At 47.6% G+C, this 26,251-nt stretch overlaps 1 protein-coding gene across 49 annotated transcripts in view; it reads right to left on the bottom strand.

Annotated features, from left to right (window-relative positions):
- The window catches only part of LOC144128195 (uncharacterized), a 528,676-nt gene that overhangs the window by 37,313 nt on the left and 465,112 nt on the right, over positions 1–26,251 (bottom strand). For 7 of the 49 annotated variants that reach the window (XM_077661352.1, XM_077661349.1, XM_077661348.1 and 4 more), the window contains 8 exons: positions 25,744–26,058; positions 15,925–16,017; positions 14,647–14,718; positions 13,310–13,447; positions 10,160–10,246; positions 7,777–7,812; positions 2,452–2,725; positions 989–1,359 (listed from right to left, as the gene is read on the bottom strand). In XM_077661352.1, coding sequence (XP_077517478.1) covers positions 989–1,359; positions 2,452–2,725; positions 7,777–7,812; positions 10,160–10,246; positions 13,310–13,447; positions 14,647–14,718; positions 15,925–16,017; positions 25,744–26,058 — 1,386 coding nt within the window. The remainder of the gene's footprint in view (positions 1–988; positions 1,360–2,451; positions 2,726–7,776; positions 7,813–10,159; positions 10,247–13,309; positions 13,448–14,646; positions 14,719–15,924; positions 16,018–25,743; positions 26,059–26,251) is intronic. The other 42 variants (XM_077661381.1, XM_077661378.1, XM_077661377.1 and 39 more) reach the window with 25 other exon arrangements.

Consider the following 26,251-nt stretch of genomic DNA (forward strand, 5'->3'; position numbering starts at 1 on the left):
TGCCTACATCCGCGATCAAAAAGTAGTGCGCTCCTTGTGGTGAGCAAAAAATAATGAATGCTTTGCCTGCAGGCTTGTTATACGATACATTTGTCATGAGCTATATTAAATGCGCTCTTACTACTAACAACACCCTGTCGCTTTGTGCCTTAGACCACCCGGCCACAAAACAAGCGTGGAATAACACCTCCCTTTCATGCGGACTACTTCCATGCCTCTCACAGCGTTCCACCTTGTGTATGAAATGGAGTACAGAAACTAGAGCCATACTTGACATCGTGTGATATGTACTCTTCGGTGGCTTGCATATAATGGAGGCACCTTGCCCGTCATCGAAACACCAGTTGTTGACGGTTTTACGATAGAAAAGTCAGGGTTGTAGTGTGTTTTGTCGCTGGTATGCTGACCTCGTTTTTAAATGCACCACCGTTTTCTTCTGTGCTTGCTGTATCTGTGAAGCCGTACGCTTACCACGCTTTTCACATTTACCTCTTCCCTTATTCGGGATGAAAGACTACGCATGGATGAGCGACTAAGGTTCCACTGCACACATTATATGGCGGCTTTGGTATAGGCGGCGAGTGCGAACGAGGTCTGAAAAATTGAGCAGTCAGTTGTGGTCTGTCCGAAATTTTTGCCGCTCTTACACATTGGGTCTATGGGCCATGTCGTGGTTGTGCGAAGAAGTCTACTATTAACTATTAACATCTGGCAATCGCACAAGGAGAGGTATTCATCACAGCACGCACCATTCATCATTCCCAGGTAGTACAGGCAGCTGGTCCGAATGGTGCACACTGGCAAGTATAACAATCTGGCCCAGAATCGTACTCCCGCCAAACAACAGGGCACACTGCTAGAATTCTGCTTCAGGCCACGTGCCTCACCAAGATGATACCGCAACTTTGGCCGTAGCTGATGCTTCGGTAAGCCTAATCAAGAGAAGTTAGTGCTTCAAATGTTACACGTCTGAAATCAAGCCACTCACATCATCCAGCACTTGCGAGAGGAGCTGGTCAGCCGATGCGCCCCCGGCCGCTGCAGCCACGGACAGGGAGGTCGCGGATGAGGAGTTGACAGCGTTGACAATGCTGGCCGGGATACGCGAGTCGTTGAGGAGCTCCGAGAGCACCGCGCTGGGACCTCCCCCCGTGGAAACCGCAAAGCCACTCCCTGCTGAACTAGTGTGTGACAGGTACGATGCCTGTGGTTGCTGGGGCAGCTGGGCTGGGCGTCGCGTCGAGTCCGGGCTGTTCATGAGGATCTTGCTGAGGAAGCCCTGCTGCTGTTGCTGCTGCTGAATGAGGCCACCGCCACCGCCGAAAGAACGCTGCTGCTGAAGAGTCATGGCGCTCGACTCTGCAGCATTCAAGAGAACCAGAGCCGCGCTCAATCTAGTGCTCTACAAGATGACAGAAATAAAAGTGTACAGCACATGCAGCTGACCCTTACGTTTCAAAACTAATACAGACAGTCAGGCTAGTTAGTACTGCATTTTGGAAAAAAAGAACAGCAGAAGCACACTGAGGACAATGGAAGAAACATATTAAAGTTAACCAGCCATCAATTGCCCTACACGGGCTGTTATATGTGGATACATGCAACCCATACAATTAAAATTTTCGCTTCTGTGCACCATTCTTCTTGAGTACAAGTTCTGCATTTTCACATTTAATGCTCGGCTGTGCACCGACGTTTGTGGTGCGATTTCTTCCATTCTCCTCTATCTCCATGCACCGTTTCTTGAAAATGTTTCAAAAAAGATTATGCTGACAGGAGCACAAGTTAGTCCTTGCAGCAGAGACCGCCCTCACCAACCATCAATGCTGGCCATTCTCATTCTGGTGACATCACAAGGGCGGGTGGCCCAAAAGGAAGGTCTTCTAACCACAGCATGCATATGTAATGACCCCTGCTGGGGTGCTTGCTTTCAGAGCTAGTCTCAAACTTTAAACAAAGTGTACAGTAAACCAGCATTTCACTCAAATTAAGTGGTGCGCGAATATCGAAATTCGCGAACATGAATCTATTACTGAATATCTGTTCAGTGTGAAAAAAATATATATATATTAATAAGAAGATAAACGGAGAATGTAATTTTTTTCTTCCAATATAGTGCATGGTCGTTGCAAGTGAAATAAACAAAAACTAGACTGGCTAATAAGACCTCATTAATTCGCAGTTCAAAGGGCCGGAAGAAATGAATTTGGTTACAGCATACATTTTGATAGAATGGACTTAATTAGGAGATCAATAAGCTGGTTCACACTTTGCTACAGCAGAGTTTTTGGCAGTGTATCTTGGCAACGCATTCAAACAGCGATGGCAGCTGCCATTTTACTATTACTGCACATTGCCATGTATGAATGGGCTCTGAATATAGGTTGACTTTAAACCCCTTTATCCCTAAAAAGCCCAGTAGCTGCATAAAGAAACAGAGACGGCCCTCACCCTGTGGCCCCAGGCCAAGCAAGGAGGGAGGCCGACTGGGCTGCTGCTGCTGCTTCACCATTGCCTGCTGCTGTTGCTGCTGCTGCTGGGGCTGAAGCAGTCCACCTGGCGTCGGAGGTGTGTGGATGAGCTTCTTCTCAAGGTTCTTGGGCAGCCGCTCCTGGGGCAGCTGGGACACGATCGAGTTCGCGATGGAGGTGGGCACCGACGGCACAGGCCGGGGTGTCTGCGCCAGCATCGACGCCAGCATTGGGTTCTGCCCCGCCAGGTGGGCCTGCGAGAGAGCGAAAGACGGGAGAGGCAGTGAGCACAATGTCCTCGCAAATATACTTCCATGCATGCAGCCCTCCTACCATGCAGAAAGCCGTGACAAGGCTCGCTGTTGCTGCGACCAAAGGAGAGTGGCCCACTTTTGCCCAAAAGAGCCCACAAAGTATCAACGATACTGCAGGGCTGCAATTGATGCCTATGCTGAACCACCCAGCAACACAATGACTGCAATAGAATTCAAACCCAGTGCACATTCATGTGTCAACTAGCCCCGATTTCTACCAGCTTGGACCTTCAACCAGAGCACAGCCAATGCCTCATCTCAGCTAAAGGAATGAAGCCGATCGGCTTCAGAGCCTTTTTAGCTATAACAATTCACACTGACAATTTATAATTAAGCGAGAACCCACCAGGGAAGAAGCAGTAACCAACCAGAAAGCAAGCCTGAAAGGTGAAATAAGCCATGGCAACTGCACTCAGCGTAGCCACAACCATAGCCTCCTTTATACTCTCTGTGCCTTGCCTGTCAGCCGAACGCGATAACAATGAAGCGGCGCAGTCACGAATGTTGCGTGGCGCCGCCATTCTCACTGCTTGGGGTGCCACTGACATAGGTGTCGGGCCCACATTGGGGCCACCGCGGCGACAAGAGCAAAGTGCGCTGGCCAGGCACAGCGCAACGCTATTTGCCACACGCGGAACATTTGCTAATAAATCTGTATTGCATCCTCCTATTCTACTTGAAAGGCTGGCTTAGCCTCTATGCATAAGAGGCCAATTAGTGCATTTGGTTCCGAGGCTTGTGAAATTTGATATATCATGCAATGTGCGTACTGCACAGAACACTACACGATTCATCATCAGAGCTCTGCTTTTTCTGCAGAGATAGCTAGAAGAATTTAGGATTCATAATACACCCGAGTGAAACAAAATTCAGGAGCACAAGTGGAATTTATTTAGTAGTTTCAAAGAGATAGCTAGAATAAATGAGGATTCATAATACCTGTATGTAAAACAAAATTCAGGAGCATAGATAGGAGTATTATTTACAGGTTTCAAATCAAAAGCAGTGGCCTGATGAACCTGGCAGTCATGCGTTCAGCCAAAGTTTCATGGTGTCCTCTGTCATTTACAGGACACGTCAGAAGGTGTAATCTGGAGAGAGCTGGCATTGCTGCCTCTGTCAGGGTTTTCAATGGCTTCTGAAGTTGTTTATTCTCTTTTAAAGCTGCTTCCACAAACAGCCACAGTGTTTCTAAAATGTACAGCAGCTGATCCGATGGATAAAGCAGTCCACCTCTGTCCTGCAGCAGAGTAAACTGCTGAAATAGCCGATTAGTGGGTGGCTTTGTAGTAAGCGCGCGGAATTTCTCACAATCTATATGCTGAGTTACTACATGAGCTATGTACCCGCCTACACACACCGTAGCAGACAACTGCAATGTAGGGAGAGGTGCAGGGGCACTCCGCATATTTATGCACCTCAATACTTGCACAGATGCCGCTGGCAGCTCATCAGTGATCTCAGATGCATGTGGCACTGCAGCCGTAAGTTCTTTGCTGTGCTCCTCATCTTCTTCACGACGCAGCACATAGGCCGCTGCAATACACTGTGCTCCTCATCTTCTTCACGACGCAGCACATAGGCCGCTGCAATACGAGTCTTCAAGATTTCCTGAGCGCACATCCAGTTGATCATTGCAGCCCAGTGACCACCTCAAAGTTCCAAGTAAAAACTCAATAGGGTCACTGCTGTATTTTCTAGTGAGAACAAAGAAAAACTTCTGCTCAACTAATAGTAGCGAACAAACGTATGCAGGCAGCGGTCGAGTGTATATGTTGTCAGCATGAGGGCTTCATATGCTTCTGCTGTCAGAGCCACGTGCATAAATGAAAAGGTCACCTCCAGCCATTCAAGCCTGTCATCGTTTGCATCATCAAAATGCCTGACATCAGGGCACGTTTGCTCAATATGTTGCTGAATTGTTGCTTGTGTAATGCAGCAGGAACCAAAAACATGTTTTTCATGAACACTACCCATTGAACTGGGAGCCAATCTTCTGGAATATGTGGCAATGGTCGAAGCTTTAAAAAATCTGAGGATGCTTAAGCTTCCTCTTTAAGAGCTGGACAGAGACTGTGTGCCTTGCAGCATTGCCAAGGGGTCCACCCCCATTGGTCCCCTTGCCCACTGGACAATTTAAGGAAAGGAAACAACCCCAGCCTCCCATATCTCAGTGGACAGCTGAACCCTGCCATAAGGGAAGGAAAATGAAATGAAAATTGGTTTTAAGGAAAGGAAATGATGCCTGTCTCACTTATCTGGGTGGACACCCAAATCTCCATGGAACCCTGTCCCATATAAAGCAGCCTGGTGCATAAAATGCCGAAAGCGCAACAGAAGAATACCAAAGGAGACTGCCTGCAACACTACCCAGTACTGTAACAATCTCTCAGCAGGTGCAATCTCTCCCCGGGTAGCCACATAACCTCTCGATGGTGGAAGAGCGGCAACAAGGGCCACAGAGTTCCCCGTTGCCAGGCACAGAGGAGTACAAAGGATGCCCTCAACATACTTAACTGAGTGCTACCTAGAAAGAAGTAAAATTCGTCCACCACCAGTGGCAGATTAATTTGTTACCATTAATGCCCCCAGACCAACTCCTTTTCCTCATCAAAGGGGGACCCAGGTCATTGAAAAAAATTGTTAACGAAGTGACAATTATGTAATTTTCAGAAAAACGCATTTTTGTGTGCCGATTCCAAATATGCCATTTAATTTCATGTAAAACAAGTCCTTCTGCACTTCTGCAATATGTCATGCAAGTCTTTTGGGGACAGCAATTAAATTTTACTTAAAGGCACTTACCTAAGTGCACGGCATTACTTTTTCCTGGCATCAAGGAATACAATACGGGTAAAATTATCATCCTGCTTATCATAGGACTTGCCACTCCACAAACAGGGATACAACTTTACTTCCCATTGCTGAAGTGAAGTGAAGTGAAATGATAATTTTACCTTTACTGCATTTCTTGATGTCAAGACCATGTAATTTCCCTGCACCAAATTTCTAAAAATTTCTTAATTCTCCCTAAAAGACTTCCATAACATATTGCATAAGTGCACAAGAACTTGTTTTATGTGAAATTAAATGACATATTTAGAATAAGCCCACAAAAATACACGTTCCCAGAAGAATGCATAATTGTGACTTCGTTTGTTTGTTTGTTTTTTCAAAGAACAGGGTCCCCGTAAAATGATATCAGGGCAAGAACTAGACCACTCACCAGGCCTTAGTCGCACAAATGCAGTGGCAAGTACAGCCAACGTTTAAGCTCTCAGAAATGATACACGACTTTCCCATTAAAATTTGAACAAGCTAGCAGACAATGGACATAAATTCTCGAGAGAAAAAAAACATGCAAAGGAGTCGAGAAAACAAAGAAAAACTGCTTTCAACAAAGAAAACGCTGCAAATTACGCTAGCATCATTCCCGCCTTCAGCGTTTTGCAAGTACTATAGGTAGCTACAACTCAAGACTGAAGCGGCAAAATATCCCTCAAAGCAGGCCAGACATTTAACGGTGTCGACCGATTGTCGTGGTATCATGGTTAATCTCCTTGCACTTGCTACTGTGACGTTGCAGGGAGCTGATCACCCACGGACGAACTCCAACATCATGACCATCACTTGACACCACTGGCTAGTAGAGAGCCTGTGTTGTGGAATGTTTGCCACCTCAGCGCAGGGTGCGGGGCATGATGGTTCCTACAGGCTGTCGATGCTTTCGCATACAGTGGAACCCCGATTACGCATCCCTGTTCATGCGACAACCCGCATTTCATGGTGAATTGGCATGAGTTTGGCAAATCCCCCCCATAGAGGTAATGCATTAAAAGCCTGAGTTATACGACGGAGAATTTGCACACCCTGCTCCAAGCAACAGCCAGTGGGAACCGGCAGGAATGAGAGTGGCTGACGGAGCACTTTATTAGTAGGTGAACGTTAACACAGGGTGTTCCAAATCAAAATAAAGACAGACATGAGTACAGTGATGCAATCCTGCACACAACGACCTATAATGAGGGTTCTAACGACAGCTCAGTCTCCCCAAGTGCGACCCGCAGCCGTCTGTGTGAGGCAGCTCTCGCCAGGCGCACCTTTCCGAGCACTTCACTAAAGAAGGCATTAGAAAATTGTACATTCATACCAGCATGAAGTTACTGTACAGGCGGTAACAAGACTGGACGTTTCTATGATCAGCAATGGCTAGTTCAAAAGCAATTTCTGCTGCGGCTTCAGTGCGGAGCATGTCAGGCCTAGCAACGAACGAGAAGCTTCCAATGGGCCGCACATCACACCAGGGAGCGCACCTCCAGTATGGGTGCACTCTAGTCAAGCATTTGCACCACAGGCGAGCACCACGATTTAGTTTGCTTTTCTTTTTATATATAATGTGAACGCCTAATACAAGCACTGCTGCCTGCTTCCGTGGAATGACAGCGGTTCTAAATTGAGTGAACAGAAAGACATGTCGTTGGAATGTTCGTTTTCAAGGCACGTGCAACACCTACCTAACGTGTAGTGACGGGAGCACACACGCACCTTGTCTAGCCACCTCGTCATTTGCAAAAGGTCTTGCTACACGGTTTCATAACTAATTCTCGCTAAACAAAAACAGGGGCGCTTTCAGAATGTGGGGGGAAAATTGCATTAATTTTGACAGCCAGAGTAGCAGGTGCATTTATTATGCGAGCGCGTCAGTTTAGTGAGATTTCAGATCCCCTGAAATTTATATAATCGTGGTTCCACTGTACTTCTGGCAGCCCTACACCCAGAACACGAACTCACGCTGGCTCTCTGAGGTCACACACAGCGCCAGAGAACAAGCGGGCACATACAACACAGACAACACAAGGACACCAGAACGGAGGAACAGACAACGACAACAGAGAAAGAAGAGGCTGCAGAGGGGCACTCGTGGCGAGAAAGGATGACAGGCGGCAAGGAAGAAGGGGACAACAACAACGGCCTCAGGGCTGCCCATTTACCTTAATCTCAGGGCTAAAGGAGAGGGCACTTGCTCCCTAATCAGGACCAACGGGGGAAGAAAAAAAAAGATGGGGGAAAACAAAAGTCAGTCAACACAAACGCAGGGGAACCACAAATGCCACTGTCAAATGCGCAAACATAGGAGGGGAGCCTGGCGTCACAGCACCAGTCAGTTTGCAAAAACAAACATACACGCAACCTCCTCACGTGGTGTTGAATGCTGTGTACATCCAAAAACCTCTACACCTTTGAGGGTTTTTTTGCATTAGCCATCAAGAGAAACATGTGCTGACGACAGCAACAAGGTTCAGGGGCACTTGCCTGGGCCATTTTCCAAGATGGCGCTCAAAGGCAAGTTTCTGGAACACAGCATTCAATACCGTGTAAGTACGGTAACAGGGGCAGTGGTTAGGCTGGTTTGTACTCTGCTGTGTGCCTTCTTCACACAGCCCCGCAGAATTAAGAGAAAGTTCTCCTACACTTCTAAGCAGCACGTGATCCCATTTGCGGGTTACAAGATGGATTAAAAGGGACACTGAGGACAAGTCCATCCCATTTTGTTCTTCCTAAAATCGAGACTGTTTGCAAACGGTTGGCAGCAAAAAGCAGCCACTCACTGCTGAGAAATTTGGAGTCAATGTTCGTGTTCTTTTCTCCCACCACACTGATTCAAACTCATGACATTGTGAAAGTCAAGGCTTGGTGTTTCTTCATCTTTCATGTTCAGTTAGCCTTTTCATCTTTCTTCAAGCAAAATTTGCATTCTGGCACGTAAAACCTTCGTTTTCTATAAAACGAAAAATCTCCCCCCATGTCACCACAGTTGACTTGTGGTAACAGCCTGTTGTGCCGATGCCTGTCTTTAGTTGTCGCTCGTTTCTAGTTTACAAAAAGATGTTCTCTCGTAAAGGCAGCCTCTCTCTCATTAGAACATGACAATCCAAAGGCCAACATTAATGTGTCCTCAGAGTTCCTTTAATGGGCAAAGTAGCTCAGGAATGTAGCAGTTTTTTACTCACAGTAAATAACGCAACATGTCCTTATAACATAACAGCGACCATTTGTGACAATGATGGCTTCAGCTACTACCACCCCACAATCATACACTGGTTATCTACCGGGCGCAGCTGCTATGGCTATCATTTTATATCAAGCGCTAAATTACACAGCACAAAAGGTGCAGACAGAACAAAGGCTGTTTGATACATATGAGCCGGATTTACACCTCACCATTTTGAACTGCAAGAGCTGGCAAGTGTGCCAGTACCTCAACTGCAACACAGCCTTGTGCCCAGCACAGTTACAACAAGCCTCTGAACCAATAAATGGCTGCTCAATAGTTGCAGCAACGGCTATCGCTGCACCTGGCTCATCCCATCCTACATGCAAATCTCAAGGTTCAAAGGACTGCTTGCTAGAAAACAACGAAAAGATCACTATGTCTCCTTCGCACTTTACAGGGGTGGTGACTGTGTGCATGTGCCGACAAATTCATTCCTCATTTGCTTAGATGAGCAGGACCCCTCATCCCAGCCGCTCTCCCCCTGCACCAGTTAGCTGAGTATCTGCAGTGCTGCTGCTGCGCAACGCTGAATGGCAAGAAGCGAGCAGAGCATCCAGTTTCTATGGTAACAAAACAGTCTGTGCATGTTTTTGCTCCTGCCAAATCTCCCCCTGCCAGTGCAGCAAAAGCAGGCCTGGTACGGAGGCATCGGTGCATTTCCGATGCTGTGTCCTCACCTGCAGCGTACGCCTCACAATGTGGTATGGTTGAGCGTTAAAGTTGATAAGTTGCCTAGTGATCTGCATTATAGTCCAGAGGAAGGATCTTCGCCATCCCACTAACAGTGCAACCGTGCAGTCAAGGATCCGCACCTGTTCACACCAGACAGAAAACTGAAGGGCCATGCCCTCTGCTTCCCTCTATAATACAGCTCACCAGGAGACGTGCACTGAACTGTCTGTCATACTTCTTTACAGTTATGCTTCTCAAGTGGCGGCAATTGGACAAACGGCAGCCTACCAAATGTATTTACAGGACACGACGAAGGGTCCAGATTATTTAACACCCTGAAAAAATCCATAACTTCTAGAAATTTACCGCCCACAAACAATATTGTCTCAAAAGATCTTCTCCACTCGGAAAAATATATGAAGTCGAAGTAACTCGACAGGTAACCTGCTACCCCCTCCCCCCCCCCCCCCCCGTTCCTACTGTCAGCAGCAAATAAGATGCAGCGGTGCAAAGAACACACGCACACACATAAGAGATGTTGCAGAAAACTCGCTTTTCCCCACCACCCAGGCCACAAAAAGTGCGGAGCCATTCACAGCAGCACGCAAAGCGCATGGCAGACCTCGACTCTGTATCGCCAGCCTCACCTGGATGACTCCCGCTGGAAAGCGCTGGTAGTGGAGGAGGAGGCGAGCGCTTTGGGCAGAGATCTTTGGGGGACTGATGCGGGGGATCTTTGGGGAAGGTGGGAAAGGGGCCGCAGGAGGGAGGAAAGGAAGCAACAGAAAAGAAGAAAAAAAAGCACACACACCGCATGAAGGCCTGTGGGAGGAGGGGCACGGAAGGGCAACGGGGCGGAGAGGAGTCCCACAGAACCACCCACTGAAGCACATGCACAACCACTGGCGCAGCAAGCAACAGGATGGGGGGGGAGGCAACAGCCAAGCACAGCGGCAGCAATGGCCCACTAGTACCAGGCATGGCAGCCACTACAAAACTTGCACCACACCAAATGCTTACCCTCGAATTTCAACAAGCACACAGTGTGGCAGTCCACATGGTTGGTGGCATCTACACAGAATTCAGGGGCCCTGACAGCTGCATACAAGTGCGGCGTTTAGCTACGCAAGAAGCACATTTCTTTCCCCCAAAAAGAGTTTACGGAAGTTTTGGCGAGGGATGCACTATTTACACGGTGTAAAATATTAGCAAAAAAAAGATATTCTAACAAGAAAAATATAGGAGAGTTGATCACACAAGAAAATATGATAATTGGAACTCATTCCAAAAAAATCAAAACGGAGAGCCTACGATTATTGAAAAACTTAACAGTAATGAACACATACTGTACTGTTGCACAAGCAGGTTCAGAAGTCTTTGTGACCACCACCGCTACCTACTGCAGCTGGGGTGGAGAAACAAGTGGCCTTTGAATGAGCATGCTGGTGACTTCCCGTCAGCTGAGCTCTTTGCTTTGCAGTGTTTCAAAGTCTACACTTGGAATGGCAGAAGCTACCGCACTTACTCGCGTAATTTGCACACTTCTTTTTAAATATTTAGGATTCAAAAAGCAGGCATGTAAATTATATGGAAATTTTCACGAACATGTCCTAAAAAAACTCAACAAAGGTCACAAAGTGCAATGTATACTGTATGTTGCCACCTGTATGTCGACCTTCCCAATTCGCACCCTTCGCTGACCAGAAAAAAATGAGACAAAATATAGTCAATATCGCCCCATGTTATGTAGTTAGGTCCCTGCGGGATAGCATTACAGCACGAGTGCAGCTCAGAGCAATAAATGCACAATGATACTACCGCAAAGCCAGACGTCAGAGGCAAATGGAGACAAGGCAATAAACTGGTTCCTTTGAATGCGGCCCGGCTGACTAGCAGGAAACCAAACAGCAAACGGCGGTTGCCAGAAGTTACTCTCGCAACCGTTCCTCCGGAAAGCCAACGCCAGTGCAGGCGAACTGGGTGAACATGCAATTCTTCCCTCGCCGCTCACACCTTTCGTAGCCGCACACGGCGACACGGCAGCACCGATGTTCCCAAGCCTGCCTTGCGTGCACCCGCATGCACGCTGTTGAGGAGCGAAAAATGTGCAAGACGCTATTTTTTCAGATGCGGGTAATAAATTAGGGCTGCACAGATTACCTGTGCATGTGAAGCCCCAACAGGTAGGTAGGAAGGTATGTGTAGGAAAGCATGTGGGATTTGTGCAAAAGTTGTCCACGGGCTGGGATACCGTAGCAGAGGGCTGCAGATTTGCCTCGACCCCTTGAGACTCTTTAGCGTGCATTTAACAATGCACAGCACACAACTGCCTCCACGAAAGTGCAACCAAAATTCAATTCTGCCCGAGGACAGTGAAGCGAGAGGAATCGTGTCCACATACCATGCTTTTTCCTCCAAATTTGTTTCTGCACTAGGCAGTCTTTTCCCCGTCATTTCTCGCTGCCCCAGAGTCAGATAGAAGTCAACACAAAATTCAGGTTGGCCACACAAGAAAAGCTACCCTTCTCAGTGCATTTTACCTTCCCTCCGCTTCCTAATCAACTATCTTTCAAATATCTTTCTTGATCAATTCTTTTGGTGCTCGGCTTCACCATCGCAGAAATATTGACTCTTGACTTTCGCGGCTTTCACATTTCAATTACTACATGTGCACCAAAAGGATGCACCAACAGTGGCAAGCCATGGATCCCATTACACGCGGGCTGCTGCAGCACAAACCAAGCCTTTTCTGAATGCAAGCAATGACCTGACCCAAGCGCGAGACCAGCCTGTTGACGCCGTCAGCTCTTCAGCACCACTTGTCTGGCCACCGCTTTTGGGGAGACAGCACACGCATCCACACAACAGGAGGTTACAGTCATGGCAACAGTGGCACAGACAATACAGGGCAGAGAGAGACAATGAACACCCGTGCTCTATGCTATCGCTTCACAAGGTCGGAAAGCCAGAGCCCAAGAACAGATGGCAATAGATTTCTCAGACACATGCAGTGGATGCGAGGCTACAAGTTACCGTAAGCTACTACAAAGTTAACTTCAAGAATTAAAACTTTGGCCAAATAAAGATCGATTTGTGTGAACCCACAAAAGACAAGATTACGCTACGATTACAACCTTTGCCGCTCGCTTGCAGTGGAGAAAAGGGCGAAATGAACTTGGCGAATATGCCAAGAAGAAGAAACCAGCAAGGTGTGAAAGCATGCAAAACACGAGTGGTAGGAACTCGACAACAGCCTAATTTGTGCTGCAAATCCAAATTGATGGCTTGAATCACTGGGCCCAGGCTACACTCTGCATCGATGCTCTTATACTTGGGAATCAAAGATCCGAGCCAGATTCCAGCTACAATGCATCACAAAACAACCGTGAAAAAGATCCCGGCTGAGAGCAATTCCCGACGCGCCACACCGCGCAAGACCACTCACTGGAAGAAACTCGCTGAGAAAATTCTGGAGAAGGAGCTGCGCCATGATTCGATCCAATAAGCCTTCCATCTTATGGGCCAAATATAATGCAAGCCACTGCACACTTTTCCACCCAACCTCCCAAGAGTGCGAACAATGGCTGAAAGCCGACCACTATACGGCTGGCTGCTGCGATCCCCGTCATCCTCAAAAACGCATGCACAGGCTTTTACAACACTCTCACACTCTTTCTTCTCTCCTCTGCCACTTCTCCATACACAGTTCCACTCTAATAAAACAAGAAGACAGCTACAAAAGAAAGAAGACACCAGGAGGAGAGGGCAAACTGCTTTGTTGCAGCACCACCGCTCACCGTGGGTGGCCTGCTGCCGGTCGTGTTGGGGCGTTTGGGTGCCTGGTCCGCCTCGGGCCCTTCCTCGAGGCTCTTGCGCTTGGGACCACTGCCGTCCTCAGCGCCCTCAGGCTGGAAAACAGCACGGAAAGGCTTTCGCTGTCATTTGGCTTCTAGCCGTCCTGCACAGACTTGTACTGGCTAAGGTGATGCAAACAGGCCTGAATTCCCCAGTTTCTTTTCGTTGCTGTTCCCCAAATACCCACTTGTTCCAAAATAAGCACACAATAATTACATGTGCATTGCAATTTTCTTTTCTTTTTTTCACATCTACAAGGGCACTATTTTCTACAAGAAATTGTGCATAAACGCGAGATTTTTAAAGCTTTTCTAAAGCCACGCAACCAAATGTTATAAAGCATGCCAATCTACTTCCATTAACAATGCAATCTACTTTGCAAGCTGATGACTAGTGAAAAAATGCTCTTCAGATTATTCTTTTTTTTCTCTTCTACAGCTTACAAAAGATGTGGCTGTACAAGGTAATGATAACAGGGCCGGATCTTTGCAAGTCACAGAGCAACCACTCAACATCAGCACATCTGAGCAAAGTGGTCCAGCAAGGGAGGGAGGAACACAGAAGTGCACACACGCATTTTTTTTTTACCAACAGGCATAAAACACAAAGCAAAAAAGTCACACATGCCCAGAGAACAAAACAGTAGCACATCAGCAACTAAAAAATAAAAAGGTGGTTTCCTCAATTCAGTTGAGCTACACAACCTCAATTCAATCTGGTGAGCAAACATTCACGTTCCGTAGTGCAGGGAACAATGACCAAAAAGTGCACATGCTGAACGAAACAAGACAAACACAACTGCATCTATAAGTGCAATGCGAATGCATGTCTGACACCTTTCCCAACCCACTGAAAAAGAATAGAAAAAAAAAACTACCTGCACAAAGAAGTTTGAAGCCTGAGCTACATGCATAGCAACATACGTATGGTTCAGAATGTAATTCACATGCAGGCACAAAAAAATACGACCACAAAAAACGTGTCACCATACAGCTCAAACTTGCACAGAACAAGTGAGCAGCTAGCAAGCACAGAAAGACAAAAAACATAATAAAACTGCCACGGCAAATCAGCAGCAAGGTGCAACGCTCACAAATGAATGCCAGGACAACATGGACACAAGTCCAGGAAAACAAAACCTCCAAACCAGTATTAACCACCCTCAGACCAGCACTTCTCCAAGATGAACAGAGCGCACAGTTAATACACACAGAGGGTACCAAACACAAGCAGAAGAAAAACAAAGCCCAAAACCAAAATGCACAAACAACTGCCCAACCTTTATTTCTCTTTTCTCAACAGCAGAGGTGGCTAACCATGCAGCAGGCAACAGCACGCGGCTGGTAAAGTGCTGACACATGCGTTCAAATGAAACACCAGTGAAAAGGTCAGACAAGAGTGCGAAGACCGTCTACACGTGCAAAACAATCCAAGGCCGCAAAAGGCCAACACCCACTGTCACTGCACGTTCCGAGAAGGTACACAAACCTGGCCGAGGCAGGTCGCAAGTAAATGCCTAAACAACCTGATCTAGACACAATGATCTGGAAGCAGCAATGCACCAGCACAAAATCAAAGCTCCAACTATAAACACAGTCACAATGCCACGCAATTTGCAACGGACGCGTAAGAGAGACAGCACAGCAACGCTGCAGCAGTTGTCTCGCAGCCTCCTCAACATTCCCCCAGAAGAGGGGCGGGGGAAAGGAGAGGGAGACGTGGAGCCCCATGCAGCAGGTACATGCACAGACAAAGCGAAGAGCTTAAAAAACTCCACCCAAATGCCCAACCACTACATCACGTGGTGTTGGTTTCCATGCAATTTGAATTTCACTTGAGATACAGCAAATGTCCTTTGAAACCTCAAGGGCATGGTTAATTTGCAAAAAAAAAAAAGACTGCCACGCTTCAAGCTGGCTTGAAGTTGAGTGCAGGCTAAACTGGAAGTTATTTCAGTTTAACTGGTTGCAAACAGCCAACACGACAAAGCTACACGCAGTGCATACAATAACAGATGTCTGTTCAGCTGAAGCTAACGTCTAGCTAAGGTAACTGCCGCCCCATGCTCTCTACCACGAGCGCAATTTAATCAAAGCCAGAATGCCTCCGATTTCAAACAGGTTAAACTGGCTTCTGCAGAGCCCTTGGGTTCCTTGGGATATCTTTGGGTTCCCTGAGCACTTCCTTACACCTTGGCCATGCTTACACCCTCACCTTTGGCTTTGCCCACTTTATTTTGGACTGTTTCACTGTACAGCCAATCATCACCGACTGTTTGTAGGCACTTTTGTATGCAAGATTTCAGAACCCTTGCTTTTGAGCACAGAGTTCCCTCAGATACCACTAAAACAAGGCACTGCTTGAACACAAAACTTTCTCCCGCAACCAGTGCGACCTTCCCGAGCCCAGTGCAAGTCAGGTCAATTTCAGCTCCATGCACGTGCCCTAGAGACGTGGGAGAGCCCAGAGAGGCAGAGGCAGAGAGAACGGCTGCAAGCATCGCTGGCTACCCAGGCACATGGGGGGGGGGGGTTGTGGTGGTGGTAGTAGTTATTACCTTGTCGGGCGACTCGGCCTTGAGCAGCTGCTGAATGAGCAGATCCTGCGACCTGCGGAAACTCTTGTCCCCACTGTCCTCGCTATTCAGCAACTGCGAGCAGGACCACAGACACCCTGCTCCACCGACACGCTCGCTTCCCCATATTCCTCATTCTCGCCACTTTCCTCATTCTCACCGCTTTCCTCATTCTCGCCGCTTTCCTCATTCTCGCCGCTTTCCTCATTCTCGCCGCTTTCCTCATTCTCGCCGCTTTCATCATTCTCGCCGCTTTCATCATTCTCGCCGCTTTCATCATTCTCGCCGCTTTCATCATTCTCGCCGCTGTCATCATTCGCGCCGCTTTCATCATTCTCGCCGCTTTCATCATTCTCGCCGCTTTCATCATTCTCGCCGCTTTCATCATTCTCGCCGCTTTCATCATTCTTGCCGCTTTCATCATTCTCGCCGCTTTCATCATTCTCGCCGCTTTTCTCGCAAGCACGCACCTACGCAAGCACACACAAGCACGCACAACACACACACACACACACACACACACACACACACACACGCACGCACGCGCGCGCGCGCCTCCTCCAATGGCAACTCACTAAGCAGCTGACTCGGGGACAACAATTCCCCGAGCCTTAATCACTGCCCAGTGCAACACTGTACCACAGACATGACCACCTCTTTCTAACTTAAACTTTTCTGTAGTCTGACCACCCTCGGTTATCTTCACCCTAGCCCTGCATGCAAACGTGGCATTTTATTTTTTTATTTGCAAAACGCATTTTGCGGCATGTGCAGAACAACAATTGTCTACAAACATGGCCCCAGATGAAAGCAATCCCAGCACCACTGCTGGCAAGATACATGCTTTCTGGCAGAAAGGTTCAAAGAGGGTACTTCACTCATTTCTGCTTAACAAATCTTGCAACTACCAGCACCAAACACAATTTTAGAACCAAAACACCGTTTGCCCACGTCGATGGGAGAGCTGGGCACAGGTGAGACAATGCTCACAAAAAAAAAATTCAGGGTCCGCAGGAAGAGAAGCCTCAATCGGTGTACAACCAACCAGACTCGGCAGTTAATTCAGGTGCAGACACACCTTCAAGCTAACAAGCCCTGGCACCATGCAATCAGCAATCCACTGCAGCAATACAGACCAGTGCCCCTTCTAGACACAGCAAAGTACAAGTCCCAATAAATGCAGCAAGAGAGACTTTTATAGGTCAGGAAATAGGATTTAAATACATTTTTTCCAGCCACTAAACTACAACTCTTCATATCGATAACGAAAAAGACTGCTTGGCCACCGTTTGTAAGTGAACGGTAGTTTGGCCAAGCCTCAGAGATCAGCAACTAAAAAAGATTTTCAGCCTAAAAAAGTTCAGTTTTCCGAGGGTATAGCCTTCTTGTCATCGGTACATGGTAGTCTATCCGTACAAGCCAATGCTAAGCATTACTCAAAACCAAAACTTAGCATCCGCCTTCGTCTACAGAAGCCACTCCACACGCAATTTCTAAAACCACATACAGTAAAAGCTCGTTAATTCAAACTTCACGGGACCGGGAAAAAAGTTTCAATTATCCGATGTACAAATTATCAAATGGCCTCGAAAAAACTGACAACCATTTGCAAAAAGCGTCGGTCAACACTTCCCTCCGTTTTGCACCATCACTGTCCACAACGTTAGCTCTAGCAAGGGCGAGAAGCGAATTTTGCAGAGTGCCAGCACTTGTCCAGTTGAAACAAGCCTCGTTTTCAGTACGTTTGCCTTAAGGGCAACCTATATGAAGCAAACTTGCGCTGTGGATTACGCACCGCCACAGTGCAGCACCACAAGCGGCGGAAAAAGGGCGGCTGCCGCCAGACCGCTGCCACCAGGATTTAGAAACGGAACGTTTCCATATGCTTAGTAAAATGCTGAAAAGAACAGCTGTGCATTTACAATTAAGCTATTATTTATTCAATGACGACAAAGAGGACGAATTATTCTTTGTGACCCCTTTCTGAACCAAAATAGTTAACCTGTTTGAAGCTCCCGCGCTTCCCGACGTCAACAGACGCGTAGTGGCTAAGTTTGAAAATCCGGCGAGTTTCATCGCTAAAATTTTGTACTGCAGGCATCTTCAGACAAAGTGAAAGCTTCGTGCGACTTATTTGCCGTGAACATGAGGCACAGTGTGGCGGCAACGAGGAGTTCGTGGTGTAGCGAGAGGCCGCTTCGGCAGGCGCGGGCGGCCATGTTGTAGAAGCGGGCGGAACTCAGGCGCGGTCGCGCCCTGATTGGTCTGCACTGACAGACCACGTTGGCCACTTCCGGCCAGCGGCTGACCGGCGGGCGATGCTAAAAGCCGGCGTCATGATCGCGACCTTTCATGGGTGTATTTCCGAATTAACAGGGCTCGAATTCAGAGGCTGCGAGTTTCGGAGGCTGTGCAGAAATGAGGGTAGGCAGCTGCCACCACGGCCGCCATCCCCTACCCTCGGGCACCGACGGCCGCTGCGCTGGTGATGGCGCCATTTAGGCTTTACCCACTCTTCCACGGTTTTATCAGGTTCCATCTGTCCCCGTTTAGGACATGAGCAGCCTCTAACTATGCGGAAGTGCTTTTTTTTTGTTACGTGCTGTGTGCCGAGCCGCCCAGACGCGGCGGCGCGCAGTTTGAATTGTCCGTAGCGGAACCAACTCGCTTTCGAATTAACAGGCTTTTTTATAGACTGATCTCTATGGAGCTTGGTCGGACCAAGTAGTGCAGTTCCAATTATCCGAAAATTCAAGGTATCGAGGTTCGAATTAACGAGCTTTAACTGTACCTCCAAAATCACTGCAGCACTCCTGCCAACAATCACTTCACTCAAATGGCTGGCCCTCAACGCAACAAGCTTTGTACATCTCTTCCAGCCTTTGTGTTCGCTGTGCAAATTTGGTACAACCAAGAAGGCCAAGGCTGTGCAGAACGTGCCAACACAATGCAATTAATACCACACAGCCACATTTCTATCTTGTCAGACAAAGAACATGCACTGCAGCCACAGTGCACCTAAATAGTCGTAAGTGAGTGTACACAAGTGCAAGCAAGCCTTCCTCATAAAAGCCTCTCCTCCATCATCCCAGTTTTCATTTTCATTGCTACCATGCATTTATCATTCCCATCTTGATTTTTTTCAAAGGTGCTCTCATGCAAGAAGCATAGCACACACACCATCTAGCAGTGCAAATCGAACATCACAAGTGACAGCAGACTGCACACGTGCAACATGTGAAACCCCTCAGCTAGCATAGTGGTAATCACATATTGACAGAGCATCATGGAAGCAATGAAAACTGTGCAGAGACAATTCATGCACATACCTACACAGCAGTGGAACAGAGTGCGAGTCAAAGCAAGCACACAAGACTTAAACCGAACCAAACAAAAAGGCACCCAAGTTGATCAAGCATTCCTTACAGCCTTCATCTGTAAACAGCACATTAATTCAATGCAGACTAGTGAGGCCTCACATTATGGGGCATCACCTTAGCTACACACTCTGCAACACGAAAGTTACTTGGAAAGGTGGCGGTGACAAGTGATAACAAAAGCGACTTGCAATGATTAATAATGCCCAGGCACATAGCAAAATTCACTCTTATTATGATATGCTTTCTAGATGATTTAGAAGATGCGAGCATGTCAAGGTGTCAGGATAACTATGCTCGTAAGTAGACTCTAGGTTTCCTAATTCACACGACTACATCAATCACAGTCCTATTGTTCTTTCACACCCATTGATGACAATACCAACAAGAAAAATGGTTGATCCGATGCATTTTCTTTCAGCCCCAAAAAGCTAGAGGCCCTACCCTCTCCACATTTGGAAAAGAACGTTATGTCAAAGTGTGTCTAACAAAGCCTATCTGTAAATACTGCCATCCTTGTTTCAGCTGTGCTGAAGCCTCGTTGAAAGGGCTACCCAAGTGGATGAAGAAAGTTTGCACACACACCTCCCATTAACAGGAATGCACAACGATAATGATTTCAGCTAGCTTGCCCAGATGTTTCAGTGCACAATAAATTGGCTCTCATAAAAGTTCCCTGGAGAATCAAGGTACAAATCATTGCTGCTGTATGGTCACATCCTGTGCTCGTGCTATCCTCACGGTTTTGCCAGTGCACCTTACATCTACAATGCAACACAAATAGCACTCTTAAGAAGAAAGCACCATTACTCTTTCAAACTGCACATCATAATGATACAAACAAATTAAATCTAAGATTTAAGCTGGCGCCTGCCACCACGCAGCTAGCTGGAGCTTCCGTTACAATGATGATCCTATCAAAGGACCTCTCAATTATTTATGCGCTGTATGAAAAGTCTATATCATGCGAATTCTTGGCACTGAGAACTCTTTCTAGAGGCCCGGACTTAAGTGCAATACCACATAAAGTGAGCTGTGGCTAGTAGAGGCTGGTAGAGAGCATGCCATTTGCATGCAACTTCTGTCATGCAACTCATGAGTCAATGTTGACATTTTATACACCCAAGCAGCACAGTTCCCAAATTTTACGCACAGGTGGCATAACCGCCAAAATGCACGTGCACTTGCACCTACTTTTTTGCTCACTATTCATTCAGAAGCCGGTTTACGAAGAAAAAGGTGCAATTTTTCTCAAATGCAATCTGACCACAAGCAGGCTCATCCGAAAATTGAAAGGTGCATTGACACTTGCGAGTTGCGAAAGTGGCAGCCGAATGAGAAAGTGGCAGCCGCAAATGGTCGCACAGGTTGAAAAGATACAGTTGCATGCTGCTAGATTTTACAGCCTTGCAAGAGTCGTAAACTGCTAAAGCAATCAGTGAAACCTCAGAAGTGGCAAGAAGCTTGTTCTACATCCAGCTTTTCGTTGTTGGCACAGCAGAACCCCTCTATAGTAGTCACTTGGACCAGCAAGAATCTTCACTATATCACGCTCTTTACTGTATCAGGCTCTTTACTACAGTTAAACCTGGATGTAACGAACCTCTATGTAACGAATTCCTGGATTTAACGAAATTTTTGAATTCCCTAACGCCGCCCCCATTGAAGCCCATGTATTTTCGACCTCGATGTAACGAAAACGTTGCGGCAGTTAACCTTGATGTAACGAACTCTCAAAGCTGATCAGTCATTACTTTTTGCACTTTTAAGGAAAATTCGACCAAATAAATGCACTATATTAGTGAATATTAGTATTGTACGGAGCCAACAGCTACACGAACGCCTGGGATCACCGCGACCAAGCGAACTTAGCGATGATGATGATAGCGACGGTTAGCGCGCGGCTAGCGCCGCCCCGTGCCCAACGTAGCAGCCTGTTCAGGCTTTTCTTGTGTAGCGTGGCACCAGGTGGAGTTTGTAGCGGCGGTTGATTTCTTTTGTTGCATTTTTTATGTATGGATTTGAAAAAAAGCATTTTTATTTTGTGATTTCCATATGTTTCAATGGCTTAGACACAGTTATGTGCAAGAATTCACTTTAAAAGCAACGCTGATGGCCGGTTCTTTCATTACCAGGGCGAAGGAAGGAGAGGGTGGAAAGGAGGACGAGACCGACGGGACGACGCGTTGCATTCGCCATTTTGCGTTTGTCCTGCGTCTGTGCGTGTCAGCTGTGCTCTCGTGCTGGTTCGTTTGACTTGTTTTGGAGGTGCTAGGCCTGCCGTCGGCGTGTAGTCGTGCGTCTCCGCTTGTAACTGCGTCGTCGGTTGGTCATGATGAGTTCTGCTAGTTCTACTGCCAGAAAACGAAAAGTTTTGTCTTTCGAAGACAAACTTGCAATTTTAAATGCAGTCGCCGCGGGCGAGAAGAAGAAGGACATTGCCGCCCGTTTCAGCATTCCAGCGAGCACCCTATCAACGATTTTGAGTGCGGAACACAACATCAGAAACGCAGTGGAGTCGGGAACAAGCTCGAAGAAAAAAAGCCTGAAGACGTCGACATATGCTGATGTGGACAAGGCAGTGTTCACGTGGTTTTTGGACACGCGAGCCAGAAATGTGCCCATTAGTGGCGCGATTTTGCAACAGAAGGCAAAGGACTTTGCGTGTATCTTGGGCCATGACGATTTCAAGGCAAGCAACGGGTGGCTGCAGGGATTCAAGAGCCGACACGGTGTCGTCGGGAGAGTAATCAGCGGCGAATCTGCCTCCGCAGACAGCGATGCTGCTGCTTCATGGGTGGCTGACAAGCTGCCTGGAATACTGAGTCGCTTCGAGGCGGCCGATGTCTACAATGCCGACGAGACAGCTCTATTTTATCAAATGCTTCCGGGCCGCACGCTAGCACTAAAAGGTGATGACTGCCGCGGCAGAAAGCAGAGCAAGCTCCGCATAACGATTCTGCTGTGCGCCAACCTCGACGGCACAGACAAGCGAGTCCCGCTGGTTGTCGGCAAAAGTGCCCGTCCCAGGTGTTTTAAGGGAACGAAGCGTATGCCCGTCAAGTATGTGGCGAACTCCAAGGCGTGGATGACTCGGCCAATATTTTCAGAATGGTTAACGGAATTTAACCAGGACGTCAAGCGGCAAGGCCGTCAAGTTTGCCTACTGCTGGATAATTGCTCGGCGCACCACGTCGAAGGCCTGCAGCTCTCGAACATCGAACTGCACTACTTCCCGGCCAACTGCACGTCCCTAATACAACCCCTTGACAAAGGGGTCATTAACAGTTTTAAATGCTGTTACCGACGCCGACTAATCCAGAAGATTCTTCTCGACATCCGGCTGGAACGGGAGATGAAGATTGATATTTATCAAGCAGTCGAGATGCTTGCTGCCTCCTGGCAAGAGGTCAGGGCAGAAGTTATTAGGAATTGCTTTTTAAAGGCCGGAATAGTAGCAAGAAACGCACAGGCTGGTGCCGATGACGAGGAAGACGTTTCTACTCCGTCCGATGTGGCCGAAGCGTGGAACGAGCTACGCACTAACGGTGGTGTACCCGACGACGTTGAACTGGATGACTTTTTGTTTGCCGACAACGCCGCCGTGGCTACAGAGGAAATGACTGATGCAGCACTGGCTGAAAGCGTGCAAGATGATCGTGATGATGGTGCTTGCGATGCAGATCCGTGTGACGTGCCTACTGCAAAGGAGGTGATGAACGCAATGGACGTTATGCGCCGTTTCGTCGGCTCGCGCGACGATGAAGGAGCTCTACATGATTTAGCTTCTTTGCCGCCTCTCCTCTTCTCTCAAAGCTCCTTTGGAAGCTTTTTTTTTCAACGGTCCCTCTCGGGGCCACCAATCGCGCTTCGGCAGAGCACGCAGGCACGATGATTCCCGCTGTCTCTCGCTCGAGTTCCTCTCTCTACACCAAGTCGCCTATGCGCAGACACATGGTGCAGTCGTTTCGCGCCACGCACTTCCACGTGCGCGGCGACGTAAGAACAGTCGTGTCACGTCATAAAAACAATTGACGAGCCTTCACGCGAAACCTGCATGTAACGAAAACCTGCATGTAACGAAAAATCGGGAGCTTTTTTCAACTTCGTTATATCCAGGTTTAACTGTATATCAGTTGTTGGTGATGCCATGGCTCTGAGGATGCTCTCCGGTTACTTACTAAATGCAATATGTTGGCTTAGAAAAGAAAAGCTCAGAAATACTTTCCAACATGACCTTATTAACCCTCTATGTGAAAATTTTTTATTTGCCGTTATCACATTTTATTACGTCTTCAATTTCGTTTATGTCTTGTGAGAGTACTGCATTTGCACAATTCACTATCAGAGAGTCTCAAAGAAAAACATTGTAGCACAGCTCGAAGCCCAGCATAAGGATCCAGCTTTTTTCTGTATCTGCTTGTGTCCTCTCTAACTCTAACTGCGTGTCTTCCTTAATGCGGCTATGAATGTAACGCCAGTTTTAATCCACGTAAAAAACAAAGCTCTGCTTGAACATGGCATCGTCTCCATAGCCTAGCGGTCAAGTGTGGCAAAGCCGTCCACACAGAGCCGCCTCTGCCGTGCTGCTAACTTTCGCTTTTCTTCCTTGCTCTACTCATCACTGCACTTTTACTAGCTTTCCTTTCTTAGTGAACTGTGCCGCCTTCTTCCTACGTTCACAGTTTTTTATTCTTACGTGTGCGTCACGCGTTTTGCGTCATGGCCCCAAGGCATTTGAAAAGTTGGCTTCTCCTTGCGCTCTTGAGATTGGTGGTGAAGCCATCTAAAAAAAGAACGCGCTGTTTTATCATTTTTGTTATCCATTTGCCTCCGAAATGTTCGCCTCACAATTCTCCACTTCGCGCATGCCGCAATGCGGGAAGTACGTCACCACGGCCAGATGCTCTTTAGTATAGCAGTTTCTTGCCAAAAAAACCTTTGCTATAAACGAAAAAAAAGTAGTAGTTTATGGAAGGCAAAATGGGACCGCAGTTTCGCTATATTATATAGGAGTTTACTATAGCAGGGTTTACTGTAACAGCAACGACCATCGTCAACTTCAATAGCTCTCAGTCCAAAGAAAATCTATTTGAAAAGCAACCCACAGGTCACGCTACCCCAGTCAGCATCATCAACTCGTTTGTTGGTCGAAAATAACAGTTGGTCGCATGCCCTTCGCAACTCACAGGTATGAATGCACCTAAATTAAAGGCCACAGGAGTGGGGACATGCATCACACCATGGCCAGTAACAGATGCATGAGAGGGGTTGCACAAAGGAGGAGGCCGTCTTGGTCAGGGGGAAGAGTGCTGTCAGCTTGCTGCCGAGGCAGGGTGACGAGAGTCGTCACTGACACCTCCCACAGCCCTCAGCGAGACATTCGAGGAAGCTCTGATGGCCCCGTTCCATGCCCTTGCAATCAGGCGGGCTGTATACCCCCCACCATTACCTTGGGCAGGGACAGCTTGCAACACACAGCATCAAAACATCACTGCTTCAGCAGCTGTGCCTTTTCATGACAAGAGCATCAACCTTCTCACGACATCATGTTGGCACTTAAGAACACCAAGAGACTCTGCTGAACTGCTCTTGGCGGGAGAGGGCAGTTCCCCGAGGTACTCGGGGAATGCAGATTACAGAAGTGTGTTTCATTAAAGTCTGCCCTCCTCAATTTCCTTTCTTTGTTAGTGTTTTTTTAGCTGATGTGTCTCGTCATGAGGGTGCCCTATAAACACTCTTCACTAGCCTAGTATTGTACAATCGATTTATAGCCAAAAACCTGTGCACCACAACTGTGTTGCGTGCATTTCTTCGTTTCTCATTTATAGCGTTCTTCATCCTTTTTGCCAAATTTATTGCATAATCTCCTAGTCTTCTTTGCTGTTTTGTTTTGTCATTTATCCCACCTACCATCATGCCTGATGGCAATTTGATGGCAATTTCAGATATTGCAGAAATGAATAAACGCTTGCCCTAAATTACCCCCAAATGTCCCAGGCATTTCACAAGACTGGTTCCCCATATTCTTACGGCTGCTACATGGCCCACTAGGCACACTTCAACTACACAAGAGTCTGCAAATAACCGACGCAGCAACGTAACATGATCCCAGAGCAAGACAAACTTCGTCTAACAAAAACCATAATTATAATAGTAGGATACAACAAAATGACATGCCAAAGGTTACCACGGATGATGCTACAAAACTCAAGTGGCGTGGCTGCCAACAGCACAGCAAAACAAAATGCCATCTATTTTTTTTTGCATATTTCTTCCACTCAGCTGGGCTCAGCCATGCTTCTTGAGGAGGGACACAAAAACGGCGTCCTTTCCAATGACCACACCATCTGCTTTCAAAAGGAAGGCCGGGATGGAGAGGGAGGGAAGCGGGGACGAACAACAAGGAAGCACTCGTGCTCACCCGTCGCAGCATGTTGTTCCCCTCCGGCCGCTCTTCCTCGTCGTCCTGGTTGAGAAGCTCACGGAGGATGACGTTCTCCGATCGGCTGCTGCTCGGGGCATCAGTCTCCTCACTTCCACCACTGCCGCCAGCGCCCCCCAGACCCTGGGTGAGCAGGTTGCGCAGTTTCTGCGCTCCGCCATCGTCAGAGGACGACGTGCCACCCCCCGTCGTGTACGGCGAAGGCGCGGCCCCCGGCGTCGTTGACGGCGGGGGCGGCAGGGACGAGCCATACTCTTCGTCGCCGTCATCACCCCCGGTCACACTCTTGCCGCCCTGGGACAGAGCAGGCGTGTGGCGGTCATCAGCAAAACCTCCAAGGTACTAGGTTTTACGGTTGAAAAGTCACATATGGGGACGTGACATATATGCTGCATGTCCCTACAACCTACACTGTCCCCAGAAAATTTCACAGAGAAGGTGCAGTTTTTTAAAAAGTCACATCTGCTTTCATGGTCGGCATGCAAGA

This window comes from Amblyomma americanum, chromosome 4 (genome assembly GCF_052857255.1).
Source record: "Amblyomma americanum isolate KBUSLIRL-KWMA chromosome 4, ASM5285725v1, whole genome shotgun sequence".
Taxonomy (NCBI): domain Eukaryota; kingdom Metazoa; phylum Arthropoda; class Arachnida; order Ixodida; family Ixodidae; genus Amblyomma; species Amblyomma americanum.